The sequence below is a fragment of the Mytilus californianus genome, unplaced genomic scaffold (assembly GCF_021869535.1).
Source record: "Mytilus californianus isolate M0D057914Y unplaced genomic scaffold, xbMytCali1.0.p SCAF_6, whole genome shotgun sequence".
NCBI lineage: Eukaryota > Metazoa > Mollusca > Bivalvia > Mytilida > Mytilidae > Mytilus > Mytilus californianus.
The window spans coordinates 453935-474788 of record NW_026262712.1 but is presented as its reverse complement, the minus strand read 5'-3'; the positions used below and the strand labels follow the sequence as shown (position 1 = coordinate 474788).

Here is a 20854-nt window from a genome sequence, read left to right as displayed (position 1 = left end):
ACACCATCTGAAAGTATATGCCAAAATGGTTTTGTCAAACAAATAATCAATACTGAGAATATATTTATTATAATTATTTTTTTCTGACTCTAATTATATCAACACATACATGTATTACTTTTTTACAATGTAAACAAAATATAATTCAAATAATACAAAATATTAAAAATCAGTACAATATCTTCATTGAAACTTATAAATTATATATATTTTCATATTTTTGTAGCTCTATGATTTTGAAAGAAATTTATTTATAATATACTGTCAGTATAATTACTAAGATGCAGGGCGACCAGAATCTTCCATGGATTGCCTGATGATCAACAATGTCTTTGAAAAATATTATTAATGCAAGATATAATATTAAAGGATATTTCAAAAAATAAAAAAAATAAAATACAAATCTTAAAGTAGTTGCATTGTTTGTACAATAAGTTAAATATCATTTGTAATAAAAAACAAGTAAAAATTATGTCACTATCAAATTTTTTCCTGTATCTTAAGACTTGATAAAAAAATGTATTTTCCTTGGAATGTATGGTTATGTCATATCACTATAATTCTTTCCTATAAATATTCCTTCAATTCTACAAAATGATTAAAAATAGTATATGATTTACAGCAGCAATATATAGATACATTTGCATTTCTCCTACTGTGCAAATGTATAAACATCATATATTATTTACAACATATTTAAACACAGGGAAACAAATCAAACCCGAAGGCAAATATAATACCAAACGAAAAAATATATACAAGTCTAAATTGAAAACAACGTTCAAACCTATGATTGCGTTAGATAATATATACATGTACAGTGTATATGATGAAATACCTACAGAGAGTAGAAACATGAACCAACATTTTGTAGCAATAAACATAAAACAGTAATTCATAATTTCTATACACAGGAGGGCTTTTCATATATAAAGGTATATACAGACGCTGGTATTGATCACTTTTGGGTATGACAAATATATCAATGGGGTCCAATTGTACAGAGGTAAAATAAAAATGGGTAACAATTTATGTCTATGTGTTATAAATGTTTATCTTCTGCTGAGAATTCTATCAAACCTGTGTTATGATCTTTTCATCTAATAATAAGAAAGATACCATGTGGTTAGCATCTAAATAAAATATCCTGGAAGCTGGAAAATATGGGATATTCCTTAAATCAATACCAATGAATTATAAGCTATACTTTATATATATAAAAAGATCAATACATAACAATAATTAGTTTGTTAATTATAATGATACTTACTTTCTACTTGTCATTTACAAAAATAAGGAGATGTGGGTATGATTGCCAAAGAAACAACTATACAACAATGTAAAATAAGGAGATATGTATGCTTGCCAATGAGACAACTATCCACCAAAGTAAAAATAAGGAGATGTGGTTTGATTGCCAATAAGACAACTATCCACCAAAGTTAAAATAAGAAAAGATGGAGTAAAAATAAGGAGATGGGGTAGATTGCCAATGAGGCACAATCCACCAAAGTATAAATAAGGAGATGAGGTTTGATTGCCAATGAGACAACTATCCACCAAAGTATAAATAAGGAGATGGGGTATGATTGCCAATGAGACAACTATCCACCAAAGTAAAAATAAGGAGATGGGGTTTGATTGCCAATGAGACAACTATCCACCAAAGTAAAAATAAGGAGATGGGGTAGATTGCCAATGAGACAACTATCCACCAAAGTATAAATAAGGAGATGGGGTTTGATTGCCAATGAGACAACTATCCACCAAAGTTAAAATAAGGAGATGTGGTATGATTACCAATGAGACAACTATCCACCAAAGTAAAAAATAAGGAGATGGGGTTTGATTGCCAATGAGACAACTATCCACCAAAGTAAAAATAAGGAGATGTGGTATGATTGCCAATGAGACAACTATCCACCAAAGTAAAAAAAAGGAGATGGGGTTTGATTGCCAATGAGACATCTATCCACCAAAGTAAAAATAAGGAGATGTGGTATGATTGCCAATGAGACAACTATCCACCAAAGTAAAAATAAGGAGATGTGGTTTGATTGCCAATAAGACAACTATCCACCAAAGTTAAAATAAGAAAAGATGGAGTAAAAATAAGGAGATGGGGTAGATTGCCAATGAGGCACAATCCACCAAAGTATAAATAAGGAGATGGGGTTTGATTGCCAATGAGACAGCTATCCACCAAAGTTAAAATAAGGAGATGTGGTATGATTACCAATGAGACAACTATCCACCAAAGTAAAAATAAGGAGATGGGGTTTGATTGCCAATGAGACAACTATCCACCAAAGTAAAAATAAGGAGATGTGGTATGATTGCCAATGAGACAACTATCCACCAAAGTAAAAAAAAGGAGATGGGGTTTGATTGCCAATGAGACATCTATCCACCAAAGTAAAAATAAGGAGATGTGGTATGATTGCCAATGAGACAACTATCCACCAAAGTAAAAATAAGGAGATGGGGTTTGATTGCCAATGAGACAACTATCCACCAAAGTTAAAATAAGAAAAGATGGAGTAAAATAAGGAGATGGGGTAGATTACCAATGAGGCACAATCCACCAAAGTATAAATAAGGAGATGGGGTTTGATTGCCAATGAGACAACTATCCACCAAAGTAAAAATAAGGAGATGGGGTTTGATTGCCAATGAGACAACTATCCACCAAAGTTAAAATAAGAAAAGATGGAGTAAAAATAAGGAGATGGGGTAGATTGCCAATGAGGCACAATCCACCAAAGTATAAATAAGGAGATGGGGTTTGATTGCCAATGAGACAACTATCCACCAAAGTAAAAATAAGGAGATGGGGTATGATTGCCAATGAGACAACTATCCACCAAAGTAAAAATAAGGATATGTGGTATGATTGCCAATGAGACAACTATCCACCAAAGTAAAAAAAAGGAGATGGGGTTTGATTGCCAATGAGACAACTATCCACCAAAGTAAAAATAAGGAGATGTGGTATGATTGCCAATGAGACAACTATCCACCAAAGTAAAAAAAAGGAGATGGGGTTTGATTGCCAATGAGACAACTATCCACCAAAGTAAAAATAAGGAGATGGGGTTTGATTTGCCAATGAGACAACTATCCACCAAAGTAAAAATAAGGAGATGTGGTATGATTGCCAATGAGACAACTATCCACCAAAGTAAAAAAAAGGAGATGGGGTTTGATTGCCAATGAGACAACTATCCACCAAAGTAAAAATAAGGAGATGTGGTATGATTGCCAATGAGACAACTATCCACCAAAGTAAAAATAAGGAGATGGGGTTTGATTGCCAATGAGACAACTATCCACCAAAGTTAAAATAAGGAGTTTGGTGATATGATTGCCATTAAGACAACTATCCACCAAAGTTAAAATAAGGAGATGGGGTATGGGGTTTGATTGCCAATTAGACAACTATCCACCAAAGTAAAAATAAGGAGATGGGGTTTGATTGCCGATGAGACAACTATCCACCAAAGTTAAAATAAGGAGTTTGGTGATATGATTGCCATTAAGACAACTATCCACCAAAGTTAAAATAAGGAGATGGGGTATGATTGCCAATGAGACAACTATCCACCAAAGTAAAAATAAGGAGATGGGGTTTGATTGCCGAAGAGACAACTATCCACCAAAGTAAAAATAAGGAGATGTGGTATGATTGCCAATGCAATGAGACAACTATCCACCAAAGTTAAAATAAGGAGATGGGATATGATTACCAATGAGAAAACTATCCACCAAAGTAAAAAAAAGGAGATGGGGTTTGATTGCCAATGAGACAACTATCCACCAAAGTAAAAAATAAGGAGATGTAGTATAGCTGCCAATGAGACAACTATCCACCAAAGTAAAAATAAGGAGATGTGGTATGGCTCCCAATGAGATAACTGTCCACTAAAGTAAAAATAAGGATATTGGATATGATTGTCAATGAGACAACTATCCACCAAAGTAAAAAAAAGGAGATGGGGTATGATTACCAATGAGACAACTATCCACCAAAGTAAAAAAAAGGAGATGGGGTATGATTACCAATGAGACAAATATCCACCAAAGTTAAAATAAGAAAAGATGGAGTAAAAATAAGGAGATGGGGTAGATTGCCAATGAGGCTCTATCCACCAAAGTATAAATAAGGAGATGAGGTTTGATTGGCAAAGAGACAACTATCCACCAAAGTTAAAATAAGGAGACGTGGTATGATTGCCAATGAGACACTATCCATCAAATTAAAACTAAGAAGATGTGGTATGATTGCAAATGACACAACTATTAACCAAAGTAAAATTAGGGAGATGTGGTATAATTACCAACAAAACAACTATCCACCAAAGTTAAAATAAACAGTTTGGGATATGGGGTTTGATTGCCAATTAGACAACTAAGGAGATGGGGTATGGTTGCCAATAAGACAACTATCCACCAAATTAAAACTAAGGAGATGTGGTATGATTGCAAATGACACAACTATTAACCAAAGTAAAATTAGGGAGATGTGGTATAATTACTAACAAGACAACTATCCACCAAAGTTAAAATAAACAGTTTGGGATATGGGGTTTGATTGCCAATGAGACAACTATCCACCAAAGTAAAAATAAGAAGACAGGGTTTGATTGCCGATGAGACAACTATCCACCAAAGTTAAAATAAAGAGTTTGGAATATGGGGTTTGATTGCCAATTAGACAACTATCCACCAGAGTAAAAATAAAGAGATGGGGTATGATTGCCAATGAGACAACTATCCACCAAAGTAAAAATAAAGAGATGGGGTATGATTGCCAATGAGACAACTATCCACCAAAGTAAAAATAAAGAGATGGGGTATGATTGCCAATGAGACAACTATCCACCAAAGTAAAAATAAGGAGATGTGGTATAATTGCCAATGAGACAACTATCCACCAAACTAAAACTAAGGAGATTTGGTATGATTCCCAATCAGACAACAATCCACCAAAGTAAAAATAAGGAAATGTGGTATGATTGCCAATGCAATGAGACAACTATCCACCAAAGTAAAAATAAGGAGATGGGGTATGGTTGCCAATGAGACAACTATCCACCAAAGTAAAAATAAGGAGACGTGGTATGATTGCCAATGCAATGAGACAACTATCCACCAAAGTATAAATAAGGAGATGGGGTATGGTTGCCAATGAGACAACTATCCACCAAAGTAAAAATAAGGAGATGGGGTATGGTTGCCAATTAGACAACTATCCACCAAAGTAAAAATAAGGAGACGTGGTATGATTGCCAATGCAATGAGACAACTATCCACCAAAGAAAAAATAAGGAGACGTGGTAAGATTGCCAATGAGACAACTATCCACCTAAGTAAAAATAAGGAGATGTGGTATAATTGCCAATGAGATAACTATCAACTGAAAAGCAATTTAGTCACAAATCATATAAGGCTATTTATATGACAATGAAGTTCGATTTGAATTTAGGAATGCAGGGTGTTTTTTAGCCTGACATTTGTACCCAAATTTGTATGTTGAGACCCCCCTACTGTGTTTGTATACTGGTGTAACAATAGACTGGTGGTAAAAACATCAATAAATTTTCATGTAATATAAAGCTAAGCTGCATGTGCTTTGTAAAATTAGAGACAGAGTAGTGAAATGAATAGCTGTAGATATCAAACCTATTAGATAAATAACAGATCATACCAGTGAGCAAAGAACATCAGCAGTTGTATGATAATTTTCAAATGGGTAATATATATGAAAATCAGACTTTGTGTGAAAACTGAATAAAAGAGTTTAACAAACCACTGACCAAAGAAAAAAAGTTAGGAAGAATTTTGTTCCTCATTCTTTGTGTGATTTGTTAACACCATTACTATAGATGTATGTCCATTATCTGTTGCAATCTTTAAAGGGGATTCCCCATCAAGTCTACACATCTGTGTATCTGCACCTTTATCTAACAATAAATGTACAATATCCTCATGTCCTACTTCACATGCATAAAATAATGGTGTTGTTCCATCTTCTTTTGTCATGTTGATGTTAGCATTATGGTCAAGAAGACAAATGACTACATCTGTCCTACCCATATAACTGGCTATGTGTAAAGGAGAAGAACCAGCTACTACATCAAAGGCATAATCTACTGACTTCTGACTGACATAATCTCTTACATGTGATGGTGTATTCTTTACCAGACTATCAAATAATAATTGTTTTACTTCGTCCAATGTTTTACTTGGATGGTTATTTAATGTATCTGTTATAGACTGTTTACTATGGATACAGATATTACAGTCGGCATTATTCTCTAACAGTAACTGTGTTATCTCTAGGTTTCCATTCCTTGCACTGAAATATAAAGAATTACAACCATTGAATGTCTGGGCATTATTGTTTGGTTTATGTTTAATTAATAGCTGGACTATACTGGTGTGGTTATTGATACACAAGAAGATCAATGGCGTAAAGCCATTGTTGTTACATATATCAACGTTAGGATTCTTCTCTAACAGTAACTTTACTATATCAGTATGTCCTTCATCACTTGCTGTATTCAGAGGACTCCAGTCATCATTGTTACATAGATCTACATTAGGATTCTTCTCTAACAGTAACTTTACTATATCAGTATGTCCTTTGTTACTTGCTGTATTCAGAGGACTCCAGCCATTGTTGTTACATAGATCAACATTAGGATCCTTCTCTAACAGTAACTTTACTATATCAGTATGTCCTTCATCACTTGCTGTATTCAGAGGACTCCAGTCACCATTGTTACATAGATCAACATTGGGATCCTTCTCTAACAGTAACTTTACTATATCAGTATGTCCTTCATCACTTGCTGTATTCAGAGGACTCCAGTCATCATTGTTACATAGATCAACATTGGGATCCTTCTCTAACAGTAACTTTACTATATCAGTATGTCCTTTATAACTTGCTATATTCAGAGGACTCCAGTCATCATTGTTACATAGATCTACATTAGGATTCTTCTCTAACAGTAACTTTACTATATCAGTATTTCCTGTATTACTTGCCATTAACAGAGGACTACAGCCATCATTGTCACATAGATCTACATTAGGATTCTTCTCTAACAGTAACTTTACTATATCAGTATGTCCTTTATCACTTGCTATATTCAGAGGACTACAGCCAACCTTGTTACATAGATCAACATTAGGATTCCTCTCTAACAGTAACTTTACTATATCAGTATGTCCATTCTGACTTGCCAGTAACAGAGGACTACAGCCATCATTGTCACATAGATCAACATTAGGATTCCTCTCTAACAGTAACTTTACTATATCAGTATGTCCTTCCTGACTTGCCATGTACAGTCCATTAACCTCATCATCTCTACACTGATCTACATCCACATCATTACATAAAATCCACTGAACCATATCAATATACCCATAATAACAAGTATCTATCAGTGGAGTATTACCTGATGTACAGCTCTCCTTTGGTCTCACTGTATCCTTGGTGTTGGCTAATGTTACTTGTTGTGGTTTATCTAGTTGTAGTAAGTACTGTAAAAACTGTTCTCTGAATGATGATTCTTCCATATTATTGTTACTGAATACATCTGCCACCTTACCTGCTAACCAGTCCTTTATCAACCTTTCTAGATATGATTCTAAATAATCATCTGGTATTTCTATAATGAAGTCCATGTTACTTGTCTTGTCATCTGGTGATTTCTGCCAAATGAAACGTTCAAGTACTAATTCACTTTCACCATGATTTATCAAACATTCAATCATTTTCTGACCAAAGTAATGAGCAAGGAAGTCAAACAATTTATCATGTACAGTTCTATAAATACCATTCTGTTTACATATAAATGTACCATCTAGAGTGTCAAGTGCTTTCTTTAGTTTTGCCTTTGATGTACTTCTGTTGATTTCACAAGCATCACATGTGTCTTCTATGACATGTCGTTGTTCATCTGTCATTTTACCATGGAACCATTTTTCTTTCAAATCATTATTAAAGATAACACATAAAGCAAGACTACATATTTTAAAGTTCCCTTCGTCACCAGCCTCACTTAATTTGTCTAGCTCATCTTTATAGACAACAAACGGATTTCTGAAAAATTCTTTCATATCTGAATTTTTTTGTGCATGATATAAGGAGCATAAAAGTGGAAAAAATTCACTATTTTGAGATAAATCATCAATATCTTTAACATTTGTACCAATATATGATTTTGCTATAGTTGTTTTCTCATCAGATGTAAGACATAATTCATCTGAATTCAAGTTACATTCACAAGATTTAAAAGGTAGTAATATCTTAAACTTATCATCCTTATAAACTTGTAACCTACAAGATACAATAATCTTACAACATTTGTCTGCAACAATCTTGTTAATCACAGGTAACAGTTGTTTCCAGTTATCAATCTGTTGTTGGTTAGCAGTGTAATTTCCACAAATATCATCTACAATGAAGACTGTCTGTTTACCAGGCTGGTAATAATCTCTTATATCTGTTGGAGCATACACCGGTATTATTTTGTATCCTTTCTTCTGTAAAACAAGCGCTGTATGTCTACAGATGAAAGATTTTCCAACTCCTGCTGGGGCAGTTAAAGTAACACAATTGTTGTCCTGTACACATTCGATGACATAATCACTGGCTCTTGTAGACACAAACTTCTTATCTTTCTTTACCCAATCTTCTATTTGTTCTTTTATCTGCTCTAAATATATCAGGTTATAAATAATCAAAAATAATTTCAATTCAACTATCTTTTATGCATTCAAGTTTAAAACAGATATAAACTGGAAGTTTTATACAGTACTCAAAACACGTTCTACACCGAATACTATTGACTGAGCAAATTATATTTTGAAACACTGATATTATCCCAAAACATAATGAATATCACTAAAAGATCAAAATCACTGCAAATTTAGGTGACTTAGAAAAGTGACCAGATTTTAGGGTGAAGTCATACATGTTTATATTATTATCCTATGTCAAAAAATAAGATAGATCTCAACCTGGCAGTCTGTATATATAAAAATAATTTGTCTCACACTTGGATAAAAAACATAGAAACTCCAAGGAGCCTGTTTCACCCATCTGACATTTTTGCATAAAACTAATACAATGCAATAAGAATATTTGTGTTGAACAGAAACTTTGAGGGCCAACATCATGTTTTGCTGATTATTTTTAGATGTTAGGATCATTCAGCTAAAGTTTGGTTGGAATTGGTTCAGTAGTTTCAGAGGAGAAGATTTTTTAAAGTAAGAAAACATGATAAACAAATTGTGTAAAATTGTCTTTAAAGGGCAATAACTCCTTAAGGGGTCAATTGACAATTTTGGTCATATAAAACTTATTTGTAGATCTTACTTTGTTGAACAGTTTTGCTGTTTACAGTTTATCTTTATCTATAATAATATTCAAGATAATAGCCAATAAAATGCTTCGCTGGGGCACAGCTTGATACGACCGCAGAGGTCGAACCCTGAACAGTTGGGGCAAGTATGGACACAACATTCAAGCTTGATACAGCTCTGAATTTGGATTGTTATTAAATATTTGAAACAGCATAGGTTTCTGACACAGAAAGAATGTGGTCTAAGAACTTGAATTTTTTTAATTTACCTATTATGGTCCAATGTCCAAAATCAAAATACATGGTTAGATTCAACATATCAAAGAACCCCATATATTCAATTTTTGTTAAAATCAAACAAAGTTTAATTTTGGACCCCAACTTGGACAAACTTGAAAACTGGGCCCATAATCAAAAATCTAAACACATGTTTAGATTCAGCATATCAAAGAACCCCAAGAATTCAATTTTTGCTAAAATCAAACTAAGTTTAATTTTGGACCCTTTGGACCTTAATGTAGACCAATTTAAAAAACGGGACTTAAAATTAAAAATCTAAATACACGGTTAGATTTGGAATATCAAAGAACCCCAATAATTCAATTTTTGAAGAAATCAAACAAAGTTTAATTTTGGACCCTTTTGACCTCAATATGAACCAATTTGATAGCGGGGCCCACAAATAAAAAATCTAAATTCATGGTTAGATTCAGCATATCAAAGAACCCCATATATTCAATTTTTGTTGAAATCAAAAAAAGTTTAATTTTGGACCCCAACTTGGACCAACTTGAAAACTGGGCCCATAATCAAAAATCTAAACACATGTTTAGATTCAGCATATCAAAGAACCCCAAGAATTCAATTTTTGTTAAAATCAAACTAAGTTTAATTTTGGACCCTTTGGACCTCAATGAAGACCAATTTAAAAAACGGGACCCAAATTAAACATCTAAAAACACGGTTAGATTTGGCATATCAAGGAACCCCAATAATTCAATTTTTGATGAAATCAAACAAAGTTTAATTTTGGACCCTTTTGACCTCAATATGAACCAATTTGATAGCGGGGCCTACAAATAAAAAATCTAAATACATGGTTAGATTCAGCATATCAAAATACCTCATATATTCAATTTTTGTTGAAATCAAACAAAGTTTAATTTTGGACCCCAATTTGGACCAACTTGAAAACTGGGCCCATAATCAAAAATCTAAATACATGTTTAGATTCAGCATATCAAAGAACCCCATATATTCAATTTTTGTTGAAATCAAACAAAGTTTAAACGCTGGACCCTATCTTGGACCAACTTGAAAACTGGGCCCATAATCAAAAATCTAAACACATGTTTAGATTCAGCATATCAAAGAACCCCAAGAATTCAATTTTTGTTAAAATCAAACTAAGTTTAATTTTGGACCCTTTGGACCTTAATGTAGACCAATTTAAAAAACAGGACCCAAAATTAAAAATCTAAATACACGGTTAGATTTGGAATATCAAAGAGCCCCAATAATTCAATTTTAGATGAAATCAAACAAAGTTTAATTTTGGACCCTTTTGACCTCAATATGAACCAATTTGATAACGGGGTCCACAAATAAAAAATCTAAATACACGGTTAGATTCAGCATATCAAAGAACCCCATATATTCAATTTTTGTTGAAATCAAACAAAGTTTAATTTTGGACCCCAATTTGGACCAACTTGAAAACTGGGCCAAAAATCAAAAATCTAAATACATTTTTAGATTAAGCATATCAAAGAACCTCATATATTCAATTTTTGCTAAAATCAAACAAAGTTTAATTTTGGACCCTTTGGACCTTAATGTAGACTATTTTGAAAACTGGACCCAAAATTAAAAATCTAAATACACTGTTAGATTCGGCATAACAAATAAATAAATGTGATCAAAGATTTAACAAATCTAATGCGCCATACTGTGCAATTAAAGATTACTACTTGAAATTTTTCAATATTTGAAATTTGAAAAAAAAATAATATTTGGAGATTAATTCTTTTTAATTTCTGAAATCTGAAATGAGAAAATTGACCCCCCACAATTTCTATTTATCCCCCCCCCCCCTTTTTTCCCCAAAAAAATTCTTTCCCTCAAGATATGGTGATAATCTCAATTCAAATTTCCAATGGAGTTGGCAACCATAATTACCCATTTAAATTTACCATAGTGCTAACTTAATCTATTTTATAATAGAATTAAAAATATAGTGTCAAATCTTTCATATGGATTTTTTTGTAAAAAAAAATGATGCAACATTTGCAGATATTTTTACTGGTCTTCCTTTATAAATATGCATTTCTTTAAACATAATTTAAAAGCAGTGTAAGGGAAGTAACCAAAACGTTGTATTTGGATTACCTCCCTTACACTGTTTTAAATTATCTTTATTGTTCATTAACCATTACTTTATACATAATTTAAAAGCAGTGTAAGGGAGATAATTTCAATGATGTATTTGATTTATCTCCCTTACACTGCTTTAAATTATGTTTTGTACTAAAGTATTTGTCCATTAACCAGGACAACCTTGTTTTTCCCCCTTTTTTGCCCCTAATTCCTAAACGGTTTGAGCCATAACCCCCCAAAGCAAATCCTAACCATCCCTTTGTGGTATGGAAACTTGTAGTATAATTTCAGAGAGATCCATACACCGTTCCACAGTTATTGTCTGGAAACTAGAAAATGCTTATTTTTGGCCCCTTTTTGACCCCTAATTCCTTAACTGTTGGTACCATAACCCCCAAAATCAATCCCAACCTTCCTTTTGTGGTATTTAACCTTATGGTAAAATTTCAAAAAGATCCATTCACTTAAACTAAAGTTAGAGTGCGAAAACCAATGTGTCTTCGGACGACGACGCCAACGTCATACCAATATACGACCACAAAATTTTTTTGCGGTCATATAAAAACTGCAAAATTTCATTAAAATTACCAATTAAGTGGCAGCAACCCAACAATGTGTTATTAGATTCATCTGAAAATTTGAGGGCTGATAGAACTTGACCTACTGAAAACTTTAACTGCATTTCAGATTTGCTTTAAAAGCTTTAGTTTTTGAGATATAAGCTGAAAACTGCATTTTACCCCTATGTTCTATTTTTAGCCATGGGGGCCATGTTTTTTGACAAAACAGAAAATAAAACACAAACTTTTTTCTAGATACCCTAAGGATCGTTCAGCTTAAGTTTGGTTGGAATTGGTTCTGTAGTTTCAGAAAAGATGTTTGAAATAGTTTACACCAGACAGACGGACGACGACGGATGCCAAGTGATGGCAAAAGCTCACATTTCCTTCCGAAAGGTGAGGTAAAAATGAGGTGAATGACAATTTCATCCATATTGACATATATGTTGAATTTGTGTTGCTGATTATTTTATAAATAACAGTTTAAGTTTATCCATTATAGATAAAATGATGTAGGATAAAATCACAAATAAATTGGGAATGTGTCCATGGGACACAGATGATGCCCCCACTTGCATATAACATTTTAAAGGGACATAACTTAAGAACAGTAAAAGTGACACTACCGAAATATGTATTTGATCTGAGTTTTGTTGTAATAAGCATTGTGTATGAGTTTCATAACATTTGCTTGAGGCAAAATTAAGTTAGAAAACAAAAACGAAAAAATTGAATTTTTCCATTTGTAAAGGGGCATAACTCAATAACAGTAAAAGTGAGGCCACCAAAATTCAAACTTGATCTGTGTTTTGCAAACTAAAGTTAGAGAACAGAAATGAAAATTTCATCAATTTTTTCATTTGTAAAGGGGCATAACTCTAGAATGGTAAAAGTGATGCTACCCAAATTCAAACTTGATCTGTGTTATGTGGTAATTAGCATTGTGTATAAGTTTCATAACATTTGGTTGAGGCAAACTAAAGTAAGAGAACGTAAGTAAAACCTAATCAAAATCATCATTATTTCCTATCAGGGGTGAACCAATAATTGCAGTCAATTCAACTTATTGGTTGATCATATTTTGCTGATCATTTTTGATATTTCCAGATCTACTATTAAAGGTTTTGGGAGAAAATAAATCCTACAAGGAATCAACTGATAATTTAGTCATCCAGAAACCAAAATGTTGCCAGAATTTCATTCAATGCAATGATCTTTGACCTTTGACCTGTTGACATAAAAATCAATAGGGATCTTCTTCACCATGAGGGTGAGGAAGTCCTCAGGACACATCAGTACCTACAAAATATAGTGTCGAGCTTCTGCAGATGCCATCACAAGTTGGTTGATCATTACAGAATATCTGTTTCACAGAAAACAATAGACATGTAGTGACCACAATCCTGTCCTCTTTTCCACGAATAAAACTTATCAATAGGTTTGTACCTACTGCATGTATAAATTTTCGTGGATTGAGAAAAATGCATTTTCATGGATATTTGATTTCTTGGTTTTAACAATGGCTATACACGAAATCCACAAAAATTGGTATCCAAAGATATAATAATGAATCCACAGTATATGAGCAACATGAAGGGTGCCAGATGTGGAGCAGGATTTGTCAACTCTTCCAGAGCACATGATATCACCACTGGTTTTTTGGTGTGGTTTGTTTTGTTCAGTTTTTAGTTTTTTATGCTGTGTTTTGTGTATTGGTGTTTGTCTTCACGTTGTTTTTGTTTTTTGCCATGGCATTGTCAGATTATTTTTCGACTTATGGTTTTGAATATCCCTTTAGTATCTTTTGTCTCTCTTCTATCATCTACAATGTAAATGAATGTAATAAAACGAAAAACTTGTTTAAACCTTTACGCTGCAAAGAATGTCCAGAGGTTACATCAGTGCTGTCATTTTAATTGTCAAGTTAGAAGATGTCATCAATACATGAACTAATGATATACCTCTTATATTCCTTGGGATAACTTCCTCCTGCTCAGATTCTTTCTCATCTTTTTCTGGAATAAGAACATATAGACTATTTAAAAAAAATAAAAGTTATCAATAGAAATTCTCATTCAAGAGTCACAAATGTTATGAACATATCAATTATATATGACCTCAAGCATCTGATACTGGTTACATATTTAAATCTGACATCATACAACTGAAACTTATAATCTTTGACATTAAACAACTAAAACGGATTACAATTAACATCAAACAACTTAAACTGATTACATTTGACATCAGACAACTTAAACTGATTACATTTAACATCAGACTACTAAAATGAATTACATTTAACATAAGACAACTAAAACGGATTCCATTTAACATTAGACAAATAAAACTACATTTAACATCAGACAACTAAAACGGATTACTTTAACATAAGGCAACTACAACTGACTGCATTTAACATCAGACAACTAAAACAGATTACATTTAAGATAAGACAACATGAACTGATTACATTTAACATCAGACAACTAAAACGGATTACATTTGACATCAGACAACTAAACTGATTCCATTTAAGATAAGACAACATGAACTGATTACATTGAACATCAGACAACTAAAACGGATTACATTTGACATCAGACAACTAAACTGATTCCATTTAAGATAAGACAACATGAACTGATTACATTTAACATCAGACAACTAAAACGGATTACATTTGACATCAGACAACTAAAACGGATTACATTTGACATCAGACAACTAAACTGATTACATTAAAGATAAGACAACATGAACTGATTACATTTAACATCAGACAACTAAAACGGATTACATTTAACATCAGACAACTAAAACGGATTACATTTGACATCAGACAACTAAACTGATTACATTTAAGATAAGACAACATGAACTGATTACATTTAACATCAGACAACTAAAACGGATTACATTTAACATCAGACAACTAAAACGGATAACATTTAACATCAGACAACTAAAACGGATTACATTTAACATCAGACAACTAAAACTGGTTACATTTAACATCAGACAACTAAAATGGATTACAATTAACATCAGACAACTAAAACTGATTACATTTAACATCAGACAACTAAAATGGATTACATTTAACATCAGACAAATAAAACAGATTACATTTAACATCAGACAAATAAAACAGATTACATTTAACATTAGATAAATAAAATAGATTACATTTAACATCAGACAACTAAAACTGATTACATTTAACATTAGACAAATAAAACAGATTACATCTATCATCAGACAAATAAAATGGATTACATTTAACATCAGACAACTAAAACTTGTTACATTTAACATCAGACAACTAAAATTGGTTACATTTAACATCAGACAACTAAAACTGATTACATTTAACATCAGACAACTAAAACGGATTACATTTAACATCAGACAACTAAAACTGATTACATTTAACATCGGACAACTGAAATTAATTACAATTAACATCAGACAAACAAAACTGATTACATTGGACATCAGACAACTAAAACTGGTAACTATTTACATCAGACATCTAAAACTGATAACATTTAATTTCAGACAGTTGAAACTTATTACATTTGAAATAAGACAACAAAAACTTGTTACATTTGACATCAGACAACACAAACTGATTACATTATGCATTAGACAACTGAAATTGATTACATTTAACATCAGACAACTAAAACAGATTACATTTAACATCAGACAACAAAAACTGATTACATTTAACATGGACAACTGAAATAAATTACATTTAACATCAGACAAACAAAACTGATTACATTTGACATCAGACAACTAAAACTGGTAACTATTTACATCAGACTTCTAAAACTGATAACATTTAACTTCAGACAATTGAAACTTATTACATTTGAAATAAGACAACAAAAACTTGTTACATTTGACATCAGACAACACAAACTGATTACATTTTGACATCAGACAACTGAAATTGATTACATTTAACATTAGACAACTAAAACAGATTACATTTAACATCAGACAAACAAAACTGATTACATTTGACATCAGACAACTAAAACTGGTAACTATTTACATCAGACATCTAAAACTGATAACATTTAACTTCAGACAATTTAAACTTATTACTATTGAAAAACTTGTTACATTTGACATCAGACAACATAAACTGGTTACATTTTGACATCAGACAACTGAAATTGATTACATTTGACATCAGAAAACTTAAACTGACGACATTTAACATCAGACAACAAAAACTGATTACATTTAACATGGACAACTGAAATAAATTACATTTAACATCAGACAAACAAAACTGATTACATTTGACATCAGACAACTAAAACTGGTAATTATTTACATCAGACTTCTAAAACTGATAACATTTAACTTCAGACAATTGAAACTTATTACATTTAAAATATGACAACAAAAACTTGTTACATTTGACATCAGACAACACAAACTGATTACATTTTGACATCAGACAACTGAAATTGATTACATTTAACATCAGACAACTAAAACAGATTACATTTAACATCAGACAAACAAAACTGATTACATTTGACATCAGACAACTAAAACTGGTAACTATTTACATCAGACATCTAAAACTGATAACATTTAACTTCAGACAATTCAAACTTATTACTATTGAAAAACTTGTTACATTTGACATCAGACAACATAAACTGGTTACATTTTGAAAATTGATTACATTTGACATCAGAAAACTTAAACTGACGACATTTAACATGAGACAACTGATTACATTTGATATTAGACAACTAAAACTGATTACATTTGACATCAGACAACTGAAACTGATTTCATTTGACACCAGACAACTAAAAGTGGTAACTATTAACATCAGACATCTAAAACTGATATCATTTAACATTAGACAAATGAAACTAATTACATTTGAAATCAGACACCTGAAATTTATTACATTTAACATCAGACAACTAAAACAGATTACATTTAACATCAGACAACAAAAACTGATTACATTTATCATTAGATTACTACAACAGATTACATTTAACATCAGACAACTGAAACTAAAAATATTTATCATCATATAACTAAAACTGATTGCATTTAACATCAGATAACTAAAACAGATTACATTTGACATCAGACAACTAAGCTGATTACATTAGACATTAGATAACAAAACTGATTACATTTAACATCAGACAGCTAAAACATATTACATTTAACATCAGACAACTTAAACTGATTACATTTTAAATCAGACAACTATAACTGATTACATTTAACATCAGACAACTTAAAACTGATTGCATTTAACATAGGACAACAGAAATGGGTTTTGACATCAGACAACTAAAGCTGATTGCATTTAATATCATATAACTGAAACTGATAGCATTCATTAACAGACATCTAAAACTGATTACATTTGACATCAGACAACTAAACTGATTGCATTTAACATCAGACAATAAAACTGATTACTATTAACATCAGACAATTAACACTGATTACATTTAACATGTAACATCAGTCAATAAAAACTGATTACAATTAACATCAGACAACAAAAACTTATCATATTTGACATAAGACAACTGAAACCTATTACATTTGACATCAGACAACAAAATCTGATAACATTCATTAACAGACAACTTGAACTGATAACATTTAACATCTGACAACTAAAACTGATCACATTTAAAATCAGACAACAAAACTGATTACATTTAACATCAGACAACTAAAATGGATTACGTTTAACATCAGACAACAAAAACTGATTACATTTGACATCAGACAACTAAACTGATTACATTTGACATCAGACAACTAAATCTATTACATTTGACATCAGAAAACAAAATCTGATAACATTCATAAACAGACAACTTAAACTGATAACATTTAACATCTGACAACTTAAACTGGTTACATTTAACATCAGACAACTAAAACAGATTACATTTTACATCAGACAACTAAAACTGTTTACATTTGACATCAGACAACTGTAACTGATTACATTTGACATCAGACAACTTAAACTGATTACATTTGACATCAGACAACTGTAACTTATTACATTTTACATCAAACAACTAATACTGTTTACATTTAACATCAGACAACTGTAACTGATTAAGTTTAACTTTAGGCATCAGATACTGATTATATTTCCATCACATTTGAATAGTTGAATAAAGTGAACATTTGTGTTAGTTTATTACAAATGTTATCTTTCATTATTGCTAATGTCTTGTTAAATAGAATGACCAATTTGACTCCTGTTTTTTTAATGATTTATTCCATGGATTAAAAAGAAACAAGAGTGCACACACTGAAATGTCTTCTCAGGTTTTTGTTTCATGATTGAATTATGCTGAATGTCTGTATTATGTAGGTTTTAATTCAAGTATCAGATAAACTAGACATAATCAAAGATCCATGTAAATGAGGTCAAGGTCAGAGAAATCCCACTAGATCAACATCTTGAACATGTACACCATGCAATCATTCCATACACCAAATATAGTTGACCTATTGCTTATAGCATCTAAGAAACAAAACCGTGAACATTAACAAGTATCAGATAAACTAAACATAATCAATAAACCATGAAAATTAGGTCAAGGTCACATGAGCTCTATCAGACAGTCATGTTCACCTTACAATAATTCAATACACCAACTATAGTTTACCTATTGCTTATAGTTTCTGATATATATACTGACAAACCCCCAAATATAGTGGCTCTATTAGATAAAGTCTCTGAGGAATAAACCAAACCACATAAACTTAACATTGACCAATGAACAATTAAAAAAGGTCAAGGTCAGACAAAACATGCCAGTGGGACATGTACACCTTAAAATCATTCCATACACCAAATATAGTAGGTTTATTGTTAATAGTATCTGAAGTAACGACTTGACCACGAAAAGTTAACCTTATCACATGAAATGAGGTCGAGGTCAGGTGAACCCTGTGTTGCGGACATGTAGACTTTGCAAGGATCACTTATACCAAATATATATCTATTTCACATGACAAAACCATAAATGTTTTTCAAGTAGTCACTGAACCATGAAAATGAGGTCAAGAACAATGGACATATGACAGACAGAAACTTCGTAACATAAGGCAACTACCTTCTGAAATATAAAGCTGTAAACAAAAAGTTTACGCCCCCTCGGAATAGTTATCCCCATGTCTTACTATCAGCAACTTTGGTCAAAGGCAAGACAAAAAATTCCTATTCCTACAGACGACAAACAATAGAAATGTTACTGTATTCATTGAATTGGCTAAGAAAGGTACAAAAGTTATGTTTTCTATTTCTTAATATCTTTCTCCAGAAGATGTGTCTATTAAACTGTACAAAAAGTTGTTTGAATCCCTAGTTAAACCAGAGATGATAGGCGAGCACAAAATAAATACAAGAGTAAGTTCAATCATTTAGCAATGATTGATAGTAGCAAAGAGGAGAAAACACATTTAAAATTTTGCAAAAATATACTGGGGCTTATTAAACAATCTGTCAATATAGCTGCTAGAGCAAAACTAGCCCAGTTACCCATAGATGTTTTTTATGAAGTAATAAGCAAGAACATCCAGTAATGAAAATAATCCTTTATTATATGACGCTTTCTGTGTATCTAAATGGCCAAGCACAAAAGATACATTTTCATTGTTCTCATATATAGCAAATATATCTAAGACAAATAAATAAAAATAAAATGCTCCGCTGGGGCGCAGCCTGATACGGCTGCAGAGGTCAAACCCTGAACAGTTGGGGCAAGTATGGACACAACATTCAAGCTTGATACAGCACTGAATTTGGATTGTAATTAAATATTTGACACAGCATAGGTTTCTCACACAGAATGAAAGTGGTCTAAGAACTTAAATTTTTTAATTTACCTATTCAAACCATATCATTATTATTTGCTTTTAAATATAAATCAGAAATAACCAATTTAAAATGGAAAATTTTAAAGAAAAAAAAGGAAAAAAAATCCCCCCCCCCCCAATTTTTTGAACCCCCTTATGATTCATCACCCCCAAACTCAATCCCAGCTTTCCCTTTGTGGTATGGTACCTTGCAGTACAATTTCAGAGAGATCCATACACTTGAACACAAGTTATTGTCTGGAAACTAGAAAAATGCTTGTTTTTTGGCCCCTTTTTGGCCCCAAATTCCTAAATGTTTAGGGCAATTACCCCCAAACTCAAACCCAGCTTTCCCTTTGTGATATGGAACCTTGCAGAACAATTTCATAAAGATCCATACACTTACACACAAGTTATTGTCCTGAAACTAGAAAAATGCTTGTTTTTTTGCCCTTTTATGGCCCCTAATTACTAAAATTTTGAGGGAATTACCCCCAAAATCAATCCCAGCCTTCCTTTTGTGGTATGGTACCTTGCAGAACAATTTCAGAGAGATCCATACACTTGAACACAAGTTATTGTCTGAAAACTAGAAAAATGCTTATTTTTGGCCCCTTTTTGGCCCCTAATTCCTAAACTTTTTGG

At 32.1% G+C, this 20854-nt stretch overlaps 1 protein-coding gene across 3 annotated transcripts in view; it reads right to left on the bottom strand.

The window, feature by feature from the left end:
- Window positions 1–20854, bottom strand: part of LOC127705092 (uncharacterized) — a 189936-nt gene that overhangs the window by 101659 nt on the left and 67423 nt on the right. For 2 of the 3 annotated variants that reach the window (XM_052209359.1, XM_052209361.1), the window contains exons 10-11: window positions 14278–14331; window positions 47–8732 (exon numbers count right to left, since the gene is read on the bottom strand). In XM_052209359.1, the coding sequence (XP_052065319.1) occupies window positions 5830–8732; window positions 14278–14331 (2957 nt within the window). In that variant the 3' untranslated portion in view covers window positions 47–5829. Of the gene's footprint in view, window positions 1–46; window positions 8733–14277; window positions 14332–20854 lie in introns of those variants that run through there. The other variant, XM_052209360.1, reaches the window with a different exon arrangement.